The following is a 22,460-nucleotide window of genomic DNA, read 5'->3' as shown; positions in this document are numbered from 1 at the left end:
CTAGCTACTTGGTTAAATTTAGCAAGACTTAAAGATTAGATTAGATTCAGATATGAGACTAGAACCTTATGGAGTCACAATTCTTGCTTATTATAATTTATGACCAAGTAACCGGATGGACAACTGCTGCTTGGATGCTTCACTAACCTATATGAGATTCAAGTCTTAAGATCTACGTGTAATGCAAGGATCTTGGTTACTTTTTAGGTTATATGGCCAGTCTAAATGGAACCTTCCTATTAACTGTTTTGTGACCAGTCTTTAGAGTAGGTTGTGGGATAAAAGCTAAAGGGAAGCAAATAGAGGCTTGTTTAACGACGCCCCCCAGTGTTCCAACCACTCAATGCCTCTGGCGCTACATAGATTGTGGCTTTGACCACTGCAAAGTCACTATGTTAACCACTAAAAAGGTGCTGAATCCCTCAAGTTAGGAGAGAAAGGGTGGCCCTTGGAGGTAAATTATTAGTGCAAGCTAGGCCTAGAATGCTTATGCAATGATTATGAGTGAATCTTGGATTAAGATTATTTAATTGCTTAAGTACTTAAAGTTATGATTAATCTTCAATAACAAGAGTACTTATCAAATAAATGAAAAGACAATCTTATTACCAAGAATGTGCTAATTATTAAGTGCCAATGTCAAATCCACAAGATGCCAATTACTCAAGATATTCTAATGATGATTATCAACAATCTTATGCCAACAATAATGCCAAGATTATGCTCTTTAGACAATGCCAATATTGAAAGATGCTCAATTAGAATAAAACTTAAGATGCCAATTGCTTAAGATAGACAATAAAATTACCAAAGCTTCTTAAGGTACAAGATTATGAACTCAACTTGAGCAATTATCCAACAAATTTCTCAGTAATGCTTCAACCAAAACGCCAATTAGGTATTAATGCCCAAAGCTAAGAGATGCTCAATTAATGTTCAATATGCCAATGCTTACAACACAATATGTTTAGCAATTATCAATGATTCCTTAGCAATGCTCAATTAGATGCTTAAGCCAATTTGATCAATGAAACTTCAATGCTCAAAGTAACTTAAATAATTTCAACAAGATGAGAGTTATGATGTGTGAGTGGTTACTTAATGCAAAATTAATGATTCCTTAGAGACTATGGATGAGCTTACATGTAAACAAACAAACATTATCCTTCAAGTAACCAATGCTAAGACAATCTTCTTCACAATAACACTTAGTAACATCAATGAGATGAGCACCAATTAGCTTTCAGGACAACAATAAGTAAATCACTTTAGATCTAGGAAATGACAAGCATATATGAACCAAAAATGAGCAATGAGGTGCCTAACGACTTGCCAAGTGAAAATATGAACTAACAAGCACTTTTTATGATGTAGCTTCAGAATATATCAGGTCTGATTTCATTTAAAGAGCTTGATGACAAATGCCCAAATCATGCAATCAATTCCTCAATATGTTGGGAAAATTTTGAGTTCATTTTAGGGCACTTAAATGAGTGTTATGTCAATGTTATGAGAAGTTTATGACAACTGTAATAAAACAGTGAAATAATGAGGGTTTAGAGGTCAAACCCTAGGCCCAAGGCCTTGAAGATCACTTGCCCAAAATGCCAAAATTTCTTCAATGATTATGCCACCTAAAAACACAAATTTTGAGCCAATTTGTCTGCAAAACACACCAAGTATTCAGTCCCAAAATCAAACTTACCCACAACGATGGAAGAGAGGGCAAATTAGGGCCAAGAGAGGCCAACGCTAAGCCCTAGAGGGCTAGCGTTGAGGGGAAAAGGCCTAAATAGGCCTGCGGCTATGGTGTAGTGGCCTAATAGGCCTCACGACAAGCCTAAGAAGGTTGCTGTTAGGGTTAGGAAGGGCCTAAATGCCCTTAAGGGGCTGTGACCTAGGGTATTAAAGCCCTAACGCCTGTGGCACCCTTGGAGAGGCCTCAAGAGTGGCTGCCGCAAACTTGAAAAGGCTGTGGCCTTAAGAGAAGAGGGCATCAAGGGCAGGGGAGGGGCTGAGAAGAGCCGCGAAGGAGGAAGGAGGGAGCAAAGGGAAGAGGAGGAGTGTCGAGAGGAAGAGGAGGATGGCTGAGGGCAGAGTGAGGGAGAGAGAGGCTAGCGGAGGCAGGCCGAGGCCCTATTGGGCTAGACGACTGCCTTAAAGGAGGCCACAATCCTCGAGGGAGCTATGACTAGCCTTGAGAAGGCCCTAAAGGTTAACGCTGAGGTTGAAAAGGTTGATGCTGAGGCTAGAAGGGGCAACGCTAGGGCTAGGAGGCTTGAAAATACCCAAAACCCTTGTCAGGGAAAAAAAATATTTGCTTCAGATCTTCAATATAGCTCAAATTCACTGCACAATTCCTCGATGTTGGCCCTGCAAAAATTTGGAGATTAGATTTTACCCTCAAGGGCCTAGATCAAGTTCAAAACCCCAACAAATCTCTTCCAAATGACTTGAGTCTCACCTGCACGAATGAAAATAAAATACCCAAAACCCCACTATGTACAAAAATTCAAAATTAATTCAAAACCCCAAAAACCCTTGTTGCAAAACCAAGATTAGGAAATAAAATAATTTACAAGTGTATTATACAAATTATATTTAGAAAATATACATGTAAAATGCTTGGATTTTTTTTGGAATTTTATAAATCTTTAATAGTGGCTAAATGTATTTTGAAAGATAAATAATAAATCACAGTTGTAGCGAATCTAGAAGACCATAAAAATAATCAAAGTCCAAACATAGGCAGCCTCTATCCAAAGTTCATGAACTTGGAGTCCAAGGGGTGGGGAACTTGCAAACACTATATGTTTATGAAGAACAAATCGTTAGGGAACCCAGTGAATCAGATCACCTAAGATAAGCCCTTACCTTACCACTAGAATGTTCCTATCACGTACAATGAAATAACAATTAAAATATTTATAAAGCACAATATAGGAATGCTCGTACCTAACACGTACCACAAATCATCAGATAAGAGACACCATGAACTGCACCCCAAAGTCTTTATTATGATTATTCCAACGTTCCCAGCGGGACAGTAATTTACATCAACTTTTCAGAGCTACATAAGCCAAAACTAGATTGCTTGAGACACAAATGACTATCAATTTATAGATAAATCCTCCAAGTGGAAAAATAATGGCTAGTTGGCTTGATCCCTGTCAAAATAATCTCGGTCGTCGAAAAATATTTGATCATCTTTTAATCTCCACCGTCGAAAATATTCATTTTTGAGGAATTTTAGAATTTCTCATTTAACCCATTTTTTATTAGCTCAAAGTTAATAATTTTGAGCTAATATCTTCAAAAATATGACTTTGACTTGACCACCAAGGCCCAAGGGTCCAATTTTTCTTGAAATTTCCAATATTCCCTTGGTGGGGGACCTCCAAAAATTTCTTTCTTTGATACCCACGATTTTTTCCCCTTGGAGAATTTAATCTCTAAGACTCTAAATTTGACTCTAATTAATTAATTTGCTGGCTTAGGATTAATTTAATTTTTGCCAGAAAAATTAATTAATTGACACTTGAGGGAATTAAATATTTTTCCACTCTCTAATATTTTAGCCATGGTGTCTAAGTATGAGGGACTATGCACTAAAATATTTTTTACATAAGATGATTACATTTTCAACCCTCAAAGGGGGAACACCCGTTCGGTATAGACCCTCAAATTACACACCCAATTTTGCGACACAATATGATCTAGTAGACCAAGTAATTTGTAATAAAATAATTTAGCCATTTAGCTTAAATTATTCCCAAATCACTTTTACATAAGACTCGACTAAAACACTAGAACTAATCTAAGAATTTGACGACAAATTCCACCCTAGCTTTGGGGTGAGGTTGAAGGGAAAAACTTTGCCGACCATCCGTGTTTAGAAACAGATGAATCAGTGAGACGAAAAACCTCTTAAGTTAAAATTTTCGCCAAAATAAGGCTTACTTAGGTTGTTACATAATTAAATAGTTGTACTAGCATCATTTACATTACAAACTCGCAGAATGGGTTTACAATGACACAATATGCTGATGGCTGACGATATCGATTCTTTGAAAAGAATTTGGTACATCTTCTTCCTTGGAATTTTGACAAAAATGAGTGCAATAGGTGGCTACTAAAACAAGATTTTGCCTCAATCGTTGAACATAAAGAACATCTCTGAGATGAAGGGAATTACCTGACTCCCTTTGAAATTTGACTCTACCAACTCCTCTAGCTACATACTGACCATCACATCCTAGTTCAATTTGAACCTTCATGTCCTCCTCCTTTTGGTGGCTGAAACTCTTCCTGTTCCCGATCATGTGGAAGGAAGCTCTTGAATCAATATACCACATACTACCATCTGCTGAGTTTGCTATGCAAGCTATCAATGATATATCCTTCTCGAATTGGGCAGAAAAGTCATCTACCTCCCCTGATGCAGCAACATGGTCCTTCTCGACCCCCTTTTTCTTACTGGGACACTTAGAAGCATAGTGTCCAAAGTCATGGCAATGGAAGAACTTGATCTTACTTAGATCCTTCTTCTTGCTCTTCTCATTAGACCCAACCTCTCATTGGCCGTTCTTGCCCTTAGCCTTGCTAGTTGCTATCCTTGCCTGCCAGGGCACAATTATCCTCGTCCTTTGTCATAATTGATCTCCCTTCTATGACTCCTTTTCAGATCTCTCCCTGTATGCAGTCAGTGCAAAACCTTTCCCAATTTGGAAAGTTCTATCTCCCACTAACAACAACATTCTGGAATCCTTTCCACGACTTGTGAAGTCCAAGTAAGACAAAACTCACAAGATCATGATCAGATACAACCATGTCCACCCCAGCTAGTTCATCTCATACCTAAGTGAACCTTGTCAAATATGGGATGATGGGCTCATTCTTGCTCATCTAGATACTCCTCAACTTCTCCTTAAGAGCAAGCTTCCTGGTATCACTGGTACTCTGTTACAACTTCAGGATTGTATCATGCATCTCATACGCTGTCTTTTTCTCACGGATGTGAGGCACTATATGATCTTTGACCTATTCTAGAACGATCCTCTTTGACTTGATATCATTTTTATTATGCTGGGCCAATTGCTGAGGGTCTTGAGGTGGTGCTATCGCTTGCTTTATTTATTCTCACACCCCATTATCTTCCAACACTATCGTGATCCTCCCTTTCCAAGCTATGAAGTTCGATGCACCCTCTAGATAGTGATCTGCTCTCAACCTTTGGTAAGCCATACCGCTCCCCCAAAGAGCTCTCTAAAACCTGCCCAGTGCCCACTAACAATCTTGTAGTCCTTCACAACTGTACTTAGTGCCTGTAAAATTGCTTCTCCTAGCAGACCAAACATCCTTTGATCTACACTTAGGCCTCCTTTTGACACCTACTAGTAGCCCTCCTCAGTGCTCTTAACTTTTAAGATGCCAAACAAATCTCTGTTCAACATGTACTCTATCCTCTAACAACAAATCAACATGAAAACATCAACAACATACCTTTTCTCACTCCTAGACTGGTGCATATTGTTGTAGGGTTTGCGACCTTTCTTCTCCAAGTTCCCTGCCTTCGCTGGTTACTAGGCTCCTTCCAGCACTGCGTTAGGCCTTACAAGTTACGCCCCCCTCTAATCCTGAGGTACAAGGCTCGACCTTCTCCCAAACAATCACAGATAATGCAACCTGAATATGAGGTTAATACCACACTTGTTCAACATAAAAACAAACCTAGAAATAGTCCTTTCCAACTCAGCGTTGCTGTTGCTCTACTCAGCCCTCAAGATAGTCACAAGAAGCACTAAAAAGATCCTCCTTCCCTTAGCTTGAGCTACTCCTGATCTATGACCTACTTCAAATGCTTTCCTTATGAATTGTTGCATACAGATGTGCTATCTTTATTCTGATCCACACTCTGATACCATGTAGAAAATCCATGAAATTTTGATCCGTTGATAAGAACAATTTGAAAAACACTTTCTTTTCTTACAAACACAAAATTTCTCTACTCGATTTGCAGCGAAATTAGTAACAAAAATAAAAACACAATCACACAATTGAACATCACAATTTTTACAGGGAACCCAACTGAGAAAACCCTCTGCTTGATTATTGAGAATTTATTGAAGAAAATTGAGCATTAGATCTCTTACAATACAACTGTTTCAATCTGAAAGACACACTTGTCTTTCCTGCTTAATCTAAGCTTGAAACCTATGCAAGAATTATGATCTTTGCTTCCTTACCCAAGGAATTCGTCCTTCTCCAATTCCAACAAGCCTTTCCTAGGCTTGTTCAACTTCTCTCACAAGCTCCATGCACAACCTTATGCTTCCTATTGTTTGGTCTCACCAACCTGTGCTCACCAAAATTAGTGAGTTTCTAGTTAAGGAGTTGAACTGGAGCTTTTCTAGTTAACAAAAGTCAACAAAACTAGTTAATTGGATCCTCCTAAAATTTAGGATGCTAACTCCACTTAAGCTTTTAGTTCCCAATTTAACTCACACTAGAAGATCAAAACTTGACCTTCAACTTCAACACATCAATTAATTGCCTCATGCACTCCTAATTTTTAGGGAAACTCCAAAATTTTAGGAACTCGACCATGAACAAAAAGGAACTTGACTTTGACTCCTTCAATTAAGGCACAAATCAAGGAATCACTTTTCTTGCTAATTTCAACAGGATTTTTCTGCCTTGAAAATGATTCCTCCAAATTTTATCTTCTTTAGGAAAGTCAATCCTCTAAAAATTTGTTTTTCCACTTGGAGAGAATTTTATTTTGTCTCATTTTATAATTTTTTGACCATTTTCCAGCTAATTTTTTGTCGAAAAAGAATAAAGAAAAGTTGAAGGGATAGACATAATTTCAATTCTCAAAAAATTGTCTAAATAGAGAGTTGAGGTGTAGAGGTTCTAATTACGAGTACTCTACCCCCATCAACATCTATAGGCATTACATTTTTCAATTTACATCAAAATAATTATTAAAATCCCGACCAGTGGGAAATTTTAATAATTAACATTAGACACTTAGACTTTACCAAATTCTGCAAGACTGAAGATATGATCTAGCATGATAATTTACATCGACTTTGTACACTAGGACTCACTTAAAAGTTAAGATATCACCCTGGAGGCCCACTCTAGCTTTGGGGTATATTTTGGAGAAAAACTCTACCAATTATAAGGGTTTATAAAACGTGAATAATTGGCGGAGGGTAAAAAACTCCCTAGAGTTAAACTCTTTGCTGAAAATCTTAAGCTTACGTAGGTGTTTTACATGGCTTTATAAACATACTAGAATCATTTTTACAATGGCCACGCAGAGGTGCAAAATTTGGATTACAATATAAGACCAGACGCTGAAAGATGATGATGAAATCTTCAAAACTCTAACTGCTCTTTGAAAAAATCTGGAGTGTTCTCTACTATAGGGTAGTTGACCCTTGTGTGGTCAACACCGGGAAAGCTAGATTGAGTTTTCAGTGGCAGTGCGAATTGTAGGAAAGGAAGATTGAATTTCAGGACGCTACCATATTACCAGTGCGAGTTCCAGAGGAGGTGCGAATTGTAGGAAATGGTTGAGTTAATTTGCAAAGGGAGATAGTGAAGTCTTCTAGATCGATTTGTTGAAAGGTGGAGATAAAAATATTGCCGGAGCTTTGCTAGTGTCAGGCAAGCAGTTGTAATTTCTTAATAACCAATTTTGCTGAAGATACTGATAAAAGGCCCTCAGATCTGAAAACTGGTTTCCCCTCATTGGGGATTTTCTAGGGACATTTTTGTCCAAAAATACTAGTGTAAATTGTGTGATTGGTTTCTCCTATATTTCTTGTAATTTTTATTTTTTATGATTGGTGTTCATGTTATTATTCGTTACTTCCCACAAAAGAATTAATTTGTATTGAATAAGTAACATGAAATAATTATCTGGGTAGCCAGAAATTTCACATGGTATCAGAGCAGTGGAGCGCTAAGGTTATAAGTTATAAGTTATTGGTTATCTGAGCGCAAGGGTTTTAAAGGAGAAATCAAATATTTTCACAATGACAGATCTCTTTAGATTTATTGGAGTTTATTGTTCAAAGGTTTTAGAAATTGTTTCAGTTGGTTTGAGGGATCAAGACAAATTTGATGTTGCATCAAACTTTGGGATCTGGAAATCCAGAATTTTATTATTATTGTTGGAGGAGCATGGATTGAAGGAGTATGCTGCGACAGTTGTTGCCGTACTGACAAATCTGACATAGTTAGTGACCTACTGCAAGGAGGATGCCAAAGCTAGGCATATTATTCGGGAAGGGGTCAAGGATCATATTACACCCCATATTGCAGAATTAGATACAACCAAGAAGATGCTACTGTAAATAGGAAGTTGATCCTTAGAGAGAAGCCAAGAAACACCAGAATGAACAAAGGAGAAGGCATAGTCAATTGCCTCATCAGGGTCGAAGTTGTCAAGGACGAGTTAACAATTGTCAAAGAAAAAATAGATGATGATGAGCTTGTGGGAACTACATTGAATGGGTTCTCAAAGCAGTGAGATGTCTTTGTCCAAGTGATTAATGGACGACAAGAATTGCCTGGCTGAGATCGTCTTTGGAGCGATTTCACTCAGGAAGAGCTTAGATTGAGCTTGGTCAGTGGAGGCAGTAGTAAAGGCCAGAAGGGTGAGGATGATGAGAATGTTGCTCTTGCGAGAAAGGGCAAACCCAAGAAGGGCTCGAGCAAGGGGTCTAAATCCAAGGGAGGGCGGAAAAAGGAAGGCTTGAGTAAAATCAAGTGTTTTGGCTGTGGTCAACAGGGAGACTATGTCAGTGAATGTCCAAAAAGAAAAAAGGGTGAAAAGAAAAAAGAAGCAACAAACAACAACTTCAATGGACATTGATGAACTCTCTTCAAGACCTGAGGATGAGTTCACTCTCATAGCTTGCTTATCTAGCTCAACCACCATAGGAGTCTGGTACATCGATAGTGGGGCGTCAATGTCACATGATAGGAGTTAGAGAGTATTTACCTAGCTACAAAGTAGAGGAGATAGGCTTTCAAATTCAGATGGGAATTAAGTCCAAGTGTACTCCAATTGGGAGAGGGATTGTTACATTTTAGAGGACTTAGGCAAGAGTACTCGTGTTATAGATGTGTTGCATGTGTCAAGTTTAGGAATGAGCCTGATTTCAGTTTTTGCTCTTTAGGATAAGGGGTATGATGTGTAATTTTGAGGACAAAAGATGTACATAAAACACCAGGATTGGAAGTCAGTGAAGGAAATTGGATTGAGAAGCAACAAGTTGTGCAGGTTTCAGTTTGACGCTCCAGAGGCACTAGTTAGCATCAAAGGTATTAGAGATATGGGTGAGTTATGGTAAAGCAGTATGGGTCATATCCATCATGGAGCACTTAAGTTGCTTAGAGAGACCGTGACAGGTGTTCCAGAAGTAAGCACGAAACATGATGACGTGTGCAGAGGGTGTGTACTTGGGAAGTTCACAAAGGCAACATTTCCAAGGAGTGACAATAGAGCCAAGGGTGTTCTAAACCTGATACATTCTGATATTTGTGGTCCATTGTCCACAAAGTCTCTCAGGGGTTATGAGGTCCATTGTCCACAATGTCTCTCAGGGGTTATGATTATTTTGTGATCGTTATTGATGACTTCTCTAGGAAGACCCAGATTTACTTCTTGAAGACGAGATGAAATCTTCATTCGCTACCAAGAGTTTAAGGCTCTTGTGGAGAACTAGACAGAGAAGAAGATAAAGGTTCTTTGGACAAATAATGGAAGCAAGTACATCGAGAAAGCCTTCAAGGATTTCTACGCAAAGGAAGGAACCAAGAGGGAATGGACAAATTTGTAAACCTTGTAGCATAATGGGGTTGCATAAAGAAAGAACATGACAATAGTTGGAGCAGCAAGGGCGATGCTATATGATCAGGACATGCCTAGATATCTTTGGGTAGAAGCATGTAGCACAACAATATACATTTAGAATAGGGTCCCACATAAGGTGTTGGGAAAGATGATGCTCGAGGATGCATTTATAGGGAGGAAGCCAGAAGCTTGTCATTTCAAGATTTTTGGTAGTATTGCTTATTAACACGTTCCAACTGAGAAGTGCACCAAGCTAGATTCGACTGCAGAGAAGGGGTTTTTTGTTGGTTACAACGAAGCCTCCAACACATACAGGAAATAATTAACTGGGTTACTAGCACCCTTTGGGTAGCCAAAAATTTCACACCTATTTCACCCCTTAAAGGGCCGCCTTCAGCTTGCAAACATGGGTCTCATGCCCATGCACCTCAAAGCCTCTTGGCCAGTTTATCTATACCTCCTCCTCAATCTATCCATTAAGTTAGCTTTACATCCATTTGTTATAAACTCCATTCAAAGACTATTGCTAATGACATAATAAATCTAATAGGGTTATACATGGAAACAAGAGTAAAAGTCACCTCATAGTCAACTTCGTTTTTCTAGGAGAACCCTCTAGCCACAAACCAAGCATGCGTAATCTTTCACAACCACCTAGAGTCAATCACTAACTTCCCCTCTATTCTAGGCTCTATCTATCACACATCATTTTTCATGATGGAGTTTTACTCCTCCATCATGGCATTTTGCTATATTTTCTCCATCGCAACATTCTATCATAGCTGCTTTCTTGCGGCTTCCTCATAATTGGAAGGTTTTGTATCAATAATGGAACACATCGATGCAACATAATTAGGGAGCCTTTTAGGAGGATGTCTTACCTTATGGGAAGTAGATGGAGGTTGCTCTATTGCCTCCTGCAATGTCTGGGTGAGCCAACTAGGCTTTCGGACTGACCTATAAGGCAAAGAGGCGCCCTTTGCACCTTCAAAAGCTTGATTGACCTGAATCTTTTTTTTTTTCTGATTTCTATAGATTTTCTGTTGGGACAGCAATCTCTTCTACCTCCATGGTCACTGTTGGAGGGTCTCGAGACTTAAAGGACATACATCCTCATCAAACTTGACATCTCTGTTCAAAACTACCTTCAGTTGAGATGGAATGCGGACTCAATAATCTCATTTAAACCTACGAGGATGCCCTTCAAACTAGAAGGTTCCAACTTGGCCCTTTTCTCATCAAGAACATAAATGTAGAAAGGACAACAAAAAACAGGAAGATGTGATACTTGAGGCTTTTCAATTGTGAATGCCTCCTCTGGTGTCCGGCCCTTCAAAACTCTGTGAGAAACCTATTGAGAATATAGACACTTGTAAGACATGCTTCTACCCAGAGAGACATGGGCAAATCTAGATCATGGATAATGGATATGGCTATTTCTTGGATATATCTATTCTTCCTTTTTGCAATTCCATTTTACCGAGGGTTGCAGGGAATTGTCATCACCTTCTTATTTCTTGCTCCCTTGCTAAAGGTATCAAAATCCTTGGACGTATACTCTCAACCTTAACACCTTAGTCTTTTCACTGACTTGATTTTCTACAAGGGCCTTAAACACTTGAAACTTCCAAAAGACCTCATCCTTGGTCTTTATGAAGTCAATCTGGGACTTCTTAGAAGAATTATCTATAAGAGATACATAGTAAATGTTACCTGATAAGGATGTTGAAGACATGGTTCCACATACATTAGCGTGCATAGCCCTTGCACTCTCTGTTGTACTCAAACTTCAAGTTTGGCTAAGCCCTTACCATGTTCTTCAAGATTGGCAATGCTTCGTATTGCAAATGAATTGTTGTAATTGTTGTTATCATGTACCAAGAGCTCTTAAAAGATTCCCCTGCAATTTGTATTGACCACCCCAGCGTTACTTGGGAGCGGGAGCGAAAACGGGTGCGCGTGCGACATTTTCAGAAGCTCCCGGTTTGGGTGCGAATCCCAGAGTGTTTTTTATATAATATATATATTTTTTATATTTTTATATTTTGATACATATATGTCAACAAAAACATGTAGAATGATGAATTAGATATAAAAAACATAAAAAAAACATAGATTGAACTATAACAACAATCATCTAGAAGTTATAATCTCCATCAACCATGTCCATATTGAGTCTCATGATTCATCGATCTTAAAGTTTCAATCTTTAAAAATTCAATATATAACATTTATCATCATTGATCACCAAAGTTGTACTTGTAAGCTAAGTGTAACCATTACAACAAAATAATATCTAACATGAAATGAAATGTTATAAAATGAAATGAAACAACTTTCAACTTTCATGAAGCATCATATTCATAATTCATTACTAATGAGTTATAATTGCCAACTTCAAACTTATTTGTCATATATTGTTTAAAAAAATATCATAATAAATATGAAAGAGTCAATAGTTATAAAAACTATTAGAAACTAGAAAAGACAAGTAAATCTATTATCTATTGCTTATGCTTGGGCCTCTTGCCACCACGAGAAATGTCTAATTTTTTAGTCTTGTTGGAAAATCAGGGTCTTTGTCATTAATATCACCCTCTAAGCATTAATATCTAGAGGTATCTTTGTCATTACCTTTGTATCTATATAGGGATCTTTGTCATTAATATCACCCTCTAAGCATTAACATAAGATAGAAAAAGCATAGCATGTCAAGTCAAGATTTTGTTTGAGTGATGTGTACATTTTTAGGAGGGTCATGATAGAGGAGTTCGACAAGCAATGTCACTAACATCAAGGTACATAGAGGGATTGGTGCTCTTGATTAAATACGAGTTCCATATCCTAAGACATGACAAAATTCAATGGAAACATTGCAATCTTGAAACCCTGAAAAACTAATAAGTCCGCTGGATTTTGAATGAAATCTAAAATTCTACTTTCTCCATATTAAATCCAATGAGGTCGGAACCACTCTCAAACATCCCAAGTCATTTCATGGTAATTTTAAAAATTTAAGTAAAAGGATGAAAATGAAGATTAAGGAGAGTATGAAGATTAAGGAGAATGTCACGAAGATTAAGGAGAATATGAAGATTAAGGAGAATGTCACGAAGATTAAGGAGAATATGAAGATTAAGGAGAATGTCACGAAGATTAAGGAGAATATGAAGATTAAGGAGAATGTCACTTTTACTTTAAGAATTTAACATTACCATGAATCACATATCAATACTAGGGCTATAGACTTGATCATTAAGCTGCCCCACTCAAAACTTATTTGTTTCTTTGAAAAAAAATTGCATTTGGAACATCATTTCAATTTTTTTGTTGTTGCAAAAATGGCAAAAACGCTCCCGAAAAGGCAGGGAGTGTTTTTTTTTTTTCTTCGGGACCGTGCTCCCAACCCGCTCCTGCCCGGAGCGCGGATTGGGAACGGGATCGGAGGGGGGGGGGGAGGCGCTCCCCCGCAACACTGGACCACCCTCACAAGCACCTCTAGCCATTACCTTATTAGGATTTGAGCATCTCATTGGATGAGGACTTGCTGATCATCAAACTCAGCCACACATCCAACATTTGTCATCATTGAAAGTTCAGACTGAAAGGAGATTTTTAGTTAAGCGAGGTACATACAAAACACCAGTGAAGTCAAGGATATCACTTGATGATATCCGGAATGAGATGGATCCCACTTCTGCAATTGGATACATGGCATCATCACCAGGTTCGACTTGCATGGTTGCCTCTTGCTCTTGAGTTTGCTGAAGGTCCTCGTGTTGGAGGTTCCACAGTCCCACATGCCAACCGACCCCAGACTAGTGTTAGATGACAAGCACAAGACCATAAAGAAGTGCGTGTCAAGCTTAGATGAAAACTCATCCACTCCAGCTGATGCTTCTGCAATCCCATCAAACTGATTTTTCTACTTCTGCTTATCCTTCCCCTTCAAATCTGCCTACACTGTTTGGAGGTTCCACAGTCCCCTTGTCAAGTGACACCAGACTAGTGTTATATGACAGGCACAAGACCATAAAGAAGTGTATCTCAATCTTGGATGAAAGCTCATCCAGTCCAGCTAATGCTTCTGCACTCCCTTCAAACCGATTTTGCTACTTCTGCTTGCCCTTTCCCTTCAAATGTGCTCACACTCGAAGCACTTGATGTGACTCAAGTCCTTTCCCTGGTCAGAGGAACTTGAATCCTCTCTCGTCCCTTTCTGACCCTCCTGGTGCCATCCTTTCTTGTTGCTCTTCTTCATCTTGCTCGTAAGGGCAAGATTCTGTTCCTCCTCCTCCATACCTTCAACAGTCTCCAGTCTCATGTCATCTTGGATGAAGTCATACAATGGAACACATAGATCACTGTCAAGAACCCCTCTTTCTGCAATTCCATTACTGCTGAATAAAAATCCGCTACGAGAAAATTTTCTAAAACGAATTTTCTGTGGGGTAAATAAAACTAGAACTCTCTAATACATGTCCATACACTAACCCTTTCTCCTATAGAACTGAGAAGGGATTCCTAGGGTTAACAAAAAATTAAAATAGATCTACCCCTTAGATCTTGTGATCTGCATGCAAGACAGTGCTCTCCAAGGAAGATATGTGTCCTATCTAACAGATTAAAAAGAAGAATCTAGAAAAACTGCTGAAAATAAAAGAGAACTGTTGAAAACTGCTGAATGATGTAGTGATGAGTCTGAAGATGGTCTTGGGTCCAAACTCAGCAAATGAAGGAGATGAGTCTGAAGATGGTCTTGAGGTGCAAGGATAAGACCCGAACTCCTTTTTTATGATGGATTCGGTAATTGTTCGTTTGTACTCCTTTTGGATGATGGATTTGGTAATTGTTCTTTTGCAATAGATGATGTGTTGTAACAAAAGGATATGGACTCTCTTTGTCTTGTGACTTGTCCCAGTGGATCTAAAGCAGGCTAGGTCCCCATACCTTGGAGCCACAGGGGACAGTGGGTCTGATGATCATGTCTAGGAAATGGATTTTAGATGAGATATCTTGAAGTGATGCTGGATACACTGTTGTTTGAACTGGGCAGGGGAACCATAAGTATCTAGGATGAGGGAAGTCCTTCAAATATATTCTTTGACAACTTGTACTTTTCGGCAAAAGGAAAGAATAAATCAGACAACAGGGTCTTACTTCTGGTGAAATTTCAGGATGAACAAAGTGGGATGATTCTGTTAATAGAAAAGCCTTAGTTTGGAAAATCAAGAAAACTGAAGACGAGTTTGAAGGAGAATTCTGGATGGGGGAATTCCAAAATCCCAGAACTGCAGAATTCTAATGGCCTAATTGAATGTTTTGATACCAATTGATGTCTGCTCATAACTGAAACACACAAATTAACACTCGAAAACAAGATGAGATGATATAAGCAAAAGAGAGAAAAGTGTGACATTCTGTACTCTATGTTTAATATATTTATATGTTATAAAGCAAAATGTGTGGCTTTTGTAAATAGAGTTCTCCTTTAAATGGAAAACTTGGATGAGAGGAAAAATTGTCTCATCCATAAAGGGAAAAACTTGGATAAGAAGAAAACCGTGCAGAGGAGGTGATAGAGGATAGAAAAGCTATGTGAAGAAAATAGAAAAGGTTATGATATGATTTTTAGATCCACTTTTTTTGAACTTGATATAATGAATTCTCATAATTAGTAGAATCTAAAATTTATTATGCACTAAGGTTATTCATCAAAGGAGGTTATTTTGAATTTGCTCAGTGAGATTCTAGATTTCTATCCATAGTGTACACAGAGAAGATCATTTAATTGTTTTGATGCACTTTTTTACCATAATCTGTTTTCTATGCTTGCAATTTGTATTTCCCCAGTTGTCCTTGTTAATTGCTCTCAAAAGTATCTCTGGCATTTAGACTCTGATGGGCAGAATATGCCAGCCATCGGAATATATGGTTTTTAATTTTTTATACGCTGGTATGCAAGTTACTTATCAATGCCATCTGTAATTAAAGCAGGAACAGATGATGATATTCCCCCACCTCATGTGAATAGAGAAGCAAGAGGAGGGGGTCGAGTTGTTCAAAATGGGAGAGTTTCTGTTGGATCACTTTTGTATGAGAGAGCCGAGTTTGACATGGAGTCTCAGATTCACCAGTTGGAACAAGAAGCATACAGTGCTGTTCTGCGGGCTTTCATTGGACAATCTGATACGTTTTCTTGGGTATTGATCTGCCTACATGTTCTGTGCCCTCTTCTCTTGTTATTATATTAAAATGCTAATTAAAACCTCAGACAATTGGGGGTTCTTCTTGAACTATTTTGCTTCTAACTTTTTGTTTTTCACTCTGCTATGATAGAAAACTCCAATTTTTTTTGTAATAGTCAAGGGAAATTTTCTTTGCAGTCTGTTTTAGGCCCCTTTCTGTTGTTTTGGGTATTGGAGGAAAAATTGTCCTTAAATAACAAGGTTACTTTAATTTTTTTTGTTTTGTTTTTCTGTTTTGTGTTTTTGTTCTGAATGACTTATCAGGATAAAGAGGGACTGATTTCTGATTTGAGGAAAGAACTTAGAGTTTCAGATATGGACCACAGGGAACTTCTTGGGAAAGTTAATGCAGATGAAGTACTGAGACATATAAGGTTTGATCTCTGTTTATATTAAATTGATACTCTTTTTCCATTGGTAGTTTAGTTGGAAATATTGAAATCTAGCAAAGATAGTGATAATTTCTCTTGCTATGCCTGGATATGTTTTTTTAACTGGCACTGGAAAATTTTATATTAGAAGTGGCCATAAATGGCTGTCAAAATACAGAGGGATCTGATATGCTGTTTCATACAAAATTTCTTTTTCAGCAACTACAGACAAAAAATTGCTCAATCTATCTGCTGCTGCATGAATACTGAAAGTGTAGGTATACTTCCTATAGAAAATGTTCAAAACACATATGAATTTATAAAACGTAAGTCAAAAGGGTGCTTGCTGACTATCTGCCTCCTTCAGATAAGTTGGATAGTCTACTTCCATTGGTTCCATTGTTTATTGCTCTACCTCATCCTCTCTAGTTCTCACCTTTGAATGATTGGATACCTACTGGTTTGGCACCTTTGATTGGGGTTCCTTAGGCAGATTCAGGACTAAGTTCTTCAACATACAGCACTCTGCCCGAAGCTCCATAATTTTCTGCCCTTGCTCCTCCAAGATACACATAATATTAGCATTCTGAGCATGAGATTGTTTCTCATTTTCATGGATGGGGACTAAAAGCTACCTGAGGGGTATGTTGTTGCTTTGCAGAGTTTCTTCGTGTCTTCACAAGACTGTGAAGTTCCATGAAGTCTCAGGTCAAGAATTGCGCTTCGAGTCCAATCAGACCTGTAACTTGTGCCCACATGGTAGTTCTATCTCCTACTAGAATGAATAACCACAGGAAGCAGCACTAGCCAAGAAAACCACAAACAGACCTCATTCCTTATTAGAGAAGATTTGAAATAGTCCCACCTCTCATACTGGAAATAAATGCCAAGGGAATATCAACCTTAGCAGCATTTAAAACCCCATGTACCCTGCCTCATGGGCCTGGTTACTCACCAAGAGTGGGTAACCTAGCCAGTAACCCAATGATGGGCCATAGATAGATTTACATCAGAGCTCTCCATTGATGCTCTCTAGTCTGTGGTCTCTCCTGTTTGGCATGCTTCTTGAAGGCATAGTATTCAAAATCGGCCAGTTCGAACCGGAAACAACTCAAACCAGCCAGGTCATTAGCAAACTCCACTGGACAGGTAGAAAAACCTGGTTAGACCACCCTACTCGCCGGTTTTTGGTCAAACCAGGCATAAACCAACCGGTTTATGGCGAAAAGACTGGCTTTCCCAAAAACCAACCGGTTTTGTCATAAACCGGTCGGTTCACGGCCAGGCCAGCCCCAGACCCAACAGAAAGTGGTTTTATGAGTTTTGAAACGGTAGTGAGGGAAACTTAGGCCTATTTCCCTCCAAAAACAGCCCCTCCAAGTAAAGCATGTCTCCCCTCTCATTTTCCTCACACATCTCAATCCTAGCAACGTTGGCAATCAATGGTAATGTTAAATTCTTAAAGTAAAAGGATGAAAATGAAAGATATCATCCTTTTACTTAAATTTTTAACATTACCATGAAATGACTCAGGATGTTTGAGAGTGGTTTCGACCTCATTGGATGTCATATGGAGAAACTAGAATTTTAGATTTCACTCAAAATTTAGCAGACTTAATGGTTTTTAGGATTTCATGGTTTGGGGTTTTGCAATGTTTCCATTTGATTCTATCATGCGTAAGGGTATTAGGTTGGCATTTGATCAAGAACATGAAGCCCTTTAAGATCCTTAATGTTAGTGGCATCGATTGTTGAACTTTGTTGATGTTGGTGGTATTGATTGTTGAACTCTTCTACCATGGCCTTAACAAAAATGCACCTTTCACTCAAAGGAAAATTATTGGTTATGCATGCTTAAGATTTTTCTACCACATTATAAGGTTGAGGAGATGAACCCTTCACTCAAACCAAAATCACTGGTTAGGCATGTTAAACTTTCTCGATTTCTATCATATTATAAGGTTGAGCAATCCAAGTTTGAAGACTCTGAGCTAGATGATGCTTATTTATCTCTTGTTGATGATCCCATTTCTAGTAGCTCTGAATCCATGATGAGTTTCATGAGTGATCATGTTGATTAGTGATTTGTAGTTTTGATGTCTAGTTTTGCTGCTACTACTACCATTACAGTTTACTACTGAGGTTGTAGGCCCCATAGCTTGTAGCATTGTTTTTTGTTAAAATTGGCAACTAGGGCCAAACTCCATGTGGGTCATCTTATTAATGACAACTGATATTTTTCTTGGAATCCTCTCATTGAGAGGTGTAGGATTGATCTAAAGATCATCCGAGTCCGATAAGTATTCATGGAGATATGATTTTATTTGTGTTATGGAACAATTCGTCAAGGTTGGCCAACAACTAATCTGCCCCCTCTTATGCTTCACGTTTTACTATAAAAGGAGGAGGTCTTCAAGTCATTTAAACACTCACTTCTCCCAAGATCACTCTCCACTTGTTTGGGTTTAGTGGCTAGAGAGGTCAAGAGGGAGACGCAGTGAAGAAAGGGTTCTATGTGCCCTAGACACAGTTGAAGAACGCAACCCTAGCCGTAGTCAAAGGGAGCTCAAATACGTAGCCAAAAGGAGCCCTAACAACTGTCTAAAGGAGGCCTTAGTACGCAGCCAAAAGGAGCCCTAACAGCTGTCTAAAGGAGGCCCTAATATGCAACCAAAAAGAGCCCTAACAATTGTCTAAAGGAGGCCCTAATACGCAACAAAGGAGCCCTATACGCATCCAAGTGGAGGCCCTAATCCGCAGATCTAAGGAGCCCTATACACAGCCAAGTGGAGGCCCTAATCCGCAGCAAAGAAGGGAGATCTACCCACTGTTTAGGGGAACTTCTACATACAGGAAGGCAGCCCTAATCCGCAGACATGAGGAAAGGAGCCTTCGCTGCATATCTAAGGAAGGGTTAAACGTCCCCTAGACGCAGTCTAAACATGGTTGAACGCAGGCCTAAACACAGTCACCTTAACACTATTCTAGGTCGCATTTGTGGAGGGTTTCATGTGCCCTTAGACTGCTGTGAGAAGGGATCTGTGTGGTTCCTTATATGCAGTCTCATGACTGCCCTAGCCACAGGAAAAGAGAAGGTTACAACAGTTCATTAGTGGGATGATTTGGGAGGTCTACTATATCAAGGACGACTGTTATGATGCAGTGTAGAGGGCAACAACTCATTGGAGGACAAACACAGTCATTAAGAGCAATTTTGGGCCAGCTTAGATGGGCTGTTAGGGATTATGGTCAGTACCCTAATTAGTCCCTGAATTGCAGCATTACAGCGTGTTCAAGAGTTGACATTTCTATAGACTAAATGTTGTTGCATTAATAATGATCGGACTCTATCTGGGATACATTTGTTGCTATGTGCTAGGTCGCAGGTCATAGCACCATAGCAAGAGTTGTTATGGGCAGTGTAGTAGGGTGTGTAGCACAAGGGGATGCAGCATGATAGGCACAGTAAGGTACAGTTTGAAGATGCAACACAAGGAGGTGCGGCATGATGATATGGTGCAGCAGCATGATGTGTGCAACATGAAGATGAAGAGCAGCAAGATGGGTACATCATGATGAGGTACAACTCAACAGTGATGCAGCATGGTGCAACTCTGTGATGGGACATGGTATGATGGTGCAACATGGAGCAGCACTGTGATAGGGTGATGGAATCACATGAGTCCATATCAGTTACCTCATGAGACATCTTCTTAGAGAAGATCTATGTTCTTATCTTATTAAGTCAAAGTGTTGACTTTTGATGTATATGTACTATCTTTCTCTCTCTTTGCTGAACTATTGAAGAACATATAAGAAGAATTGATCAAGGGTTTCCCCACATTGGGGTCTGTCCTTGGCTAGCGCCACATCTTGTGTCCTCTTGTCTTGGCTCGTCTTCTACGATTTATGTTTATGTTCTATCTGCAGTTTACTTTAATGCTGATGTGATTGCTAATCTGGAAGAGATATTGAGCTAATTGTGAAAATTGAAATAAATTGCTCTAAGCATAGAACATACCTAAAATTAACATTTTTGGACGCTAGAGGCCATTTAGAGCTTCATTGATTATGTATTTTGTTGTTGATATGTTTTGCACTCAGTGCCATTCTGATATATTCACCTTTACATGGTATATAGATGAACAAACTTTGCATATTTTGCCTCTACTGGTTTGGAATCATGGTTTGAAATCTTAAAAATAGTTTTTTCATTAAAAAATAATTATTTCATGTATTTTTTTAAAGACCTGTTCATTGAGATCTGACCAGTGTCTGTTTGAAACCCGATTTGATAGGTGGATCGGTTCGCTCATCAGTGTCGGTTTTGATAGGTGGAGCGGTCTGGTCATTGGTTTCGGTTTTGAATACTATGCTTGAAGGAAGGCTGGTCATCTATTGGAAGGCACATTAACCATTTTTGTAATCATGTGCTTTCATTTAATGTTTTGGGGTATACTAATATGGATCATAGGCCATGCTAGCTGACTGATCGCTCTTGATTGTACCCTTATTCCCATGCTTCACTTGAGAGGTTATCCTTTGCTCCTAGTCCAGTGCGATCTCCTTTGAGGTCCTTCCTTCAAGAGGGGCACTAATAGGAGGCATTGGTTGAAGTAGCACGCCCAAGGTAATCCATACTTACCACATTCCATTTTTCCCTTATTATCCAAATCCATTCTCTAGGTTGATTGTCATTTGTCATTGGAATTGGCACCTCATATTCTCATCTTTGAGTTGGGGCCCAAAGAGGTTGATGCAACTGAAAGAATGATGAAAGCATATGAATCCACAACTAAAGAAAAGAAAAATGCAAAAGATGGTTGGGACATAGTAAGCATCTGAGCAAAGGCTTAGCATGAGCTCTACCCCGCACATTAGCCATCACCTAGTTCCTCAACATATCATGCTCCCTCAAAAAGGAACTCTTGAATGTCCTAACCCTAATGAGTGAGAAACTGTTACATCTTTGAGGGGTGTTAGAAAAGCATAAAGCAAGCGTGGTCTCCTAAGCCAATGCAAAAAGAAAGATGAATCATTAAAGTAAAAGGCACACTAGAGGGGTGACAAAAGCAAGACGAGGAAAGGGGCAACTCATGCCTCCATGATTGCACCCTCTTCTTCTATAGTACTCATAGATGTTGGACCCCGTCTAGCTAGTAATGGCTATGACCATCTTCCTTGAAGTCTTGCCTACTCAATCACCATCGTTATCACATGCACATATGGATTGATGAGTCTACATGTGAAATGTCCTTGCCCTTCGGGGATGGAAGCACCTAATAAGGCTGAAGGTATAATCATCCCTAACACAAGTGTGGTAAGTTGCTTACAAATCCCGAGCTAGAGAGACGTTTGAAGGCAAGTTTTGTGTGAACTACTTTTGTGCCTCTAACATTGAATATGGTCTACCGTGATACTTTAATGGGTATGTATCAGGTAGTCCATTACTCATGCAACAAAGATTCTTTGAAGGAAGACTTGACACTTATCCAACACCATTCAAAGGACATTTTGTCCATTTGTGAGAGAATTTATGACCTTATAGCCCCAACATTGACCTAATAAGATGGACATTGAGCTTTGAGGAGCTTCCACATGGTTGTACCCATTTTGTTACACCTCCAGATGCTGAAATGTTGTACTAGGAAGCGAAGGCATTGGCTTATTTGATGATGTGCTGAGATGTACCTAAGATGTCCCTAGGTTGGCCTTGACCCTATTTGATGGATGTTGCCTTGTTCTATAGCCCAGATGAGGATGGAGACCACTCAGATGATTTGGGAGGGCTAGTACATCATGCCTAGATGCCAACACTTGCCTCAAAGCGTGCCATGTCATCCCCACATGTTGTAAAAAGGTGACATGATCCTTCTCGGATGACGCCATGATGGAGAAGGTGTTATTTGGAGATGTACCTAGGAACTTTGATGAGTTTCTTAGAGTGAGGAGCACTCATGGACCACT

At 39.0% G+C, this 22,460-nt stretch overlaps 1 protein-coding gene across 2 annotated transcripts in view; it reads left to right on the top strand.

Annotated features, from left to right (window-relative positions):
- LOC149238409 (protein EMSY-LIKE 3-like) overlaps nt 1-22,460 on the top strand; it is a 225,548-nt gene that overhangs the window by 87,617 nt on the left and 115,471 nt on the right. The window contains exons 2-3 of one of the 2 annotated variants that reach the window (XM_089373027.1): nt 15,869-16,077; nt 16,387-16,496. In XM_089373027.1, the coding sequence (XP_089229153.1) occupies nt 15,869-16,077; nt 16,387-16,496 (319 nt within the window). The remainder of the gene's footprint in view (nt 1-15,868; nt 16,078-16,386; nt 16,497-22,460) is intronic. The other variant, XM_089373028.1, reaches the window with a different exon arrangement.

Source organism: Pinus tabuliformis, chromosome 8 (assembly GCF_031772625.1).
Source record: "Pinus tabuliformis cultivar Carrire ecotype Pingquan chromosome 8, CPIR1, whole genome shotgun sequence".
NCBI lineage: Eukaryota > Viridiplantae > Streptophyta > Pinopsida > Pinales > Pinaceae > Pinus > Pinus tabuliformis.
The sequence above is the reverse complement of the archived record's forward strand: the minus strand, read 5'-3'. Positions and strand labels throughout refer to the sequence as shown.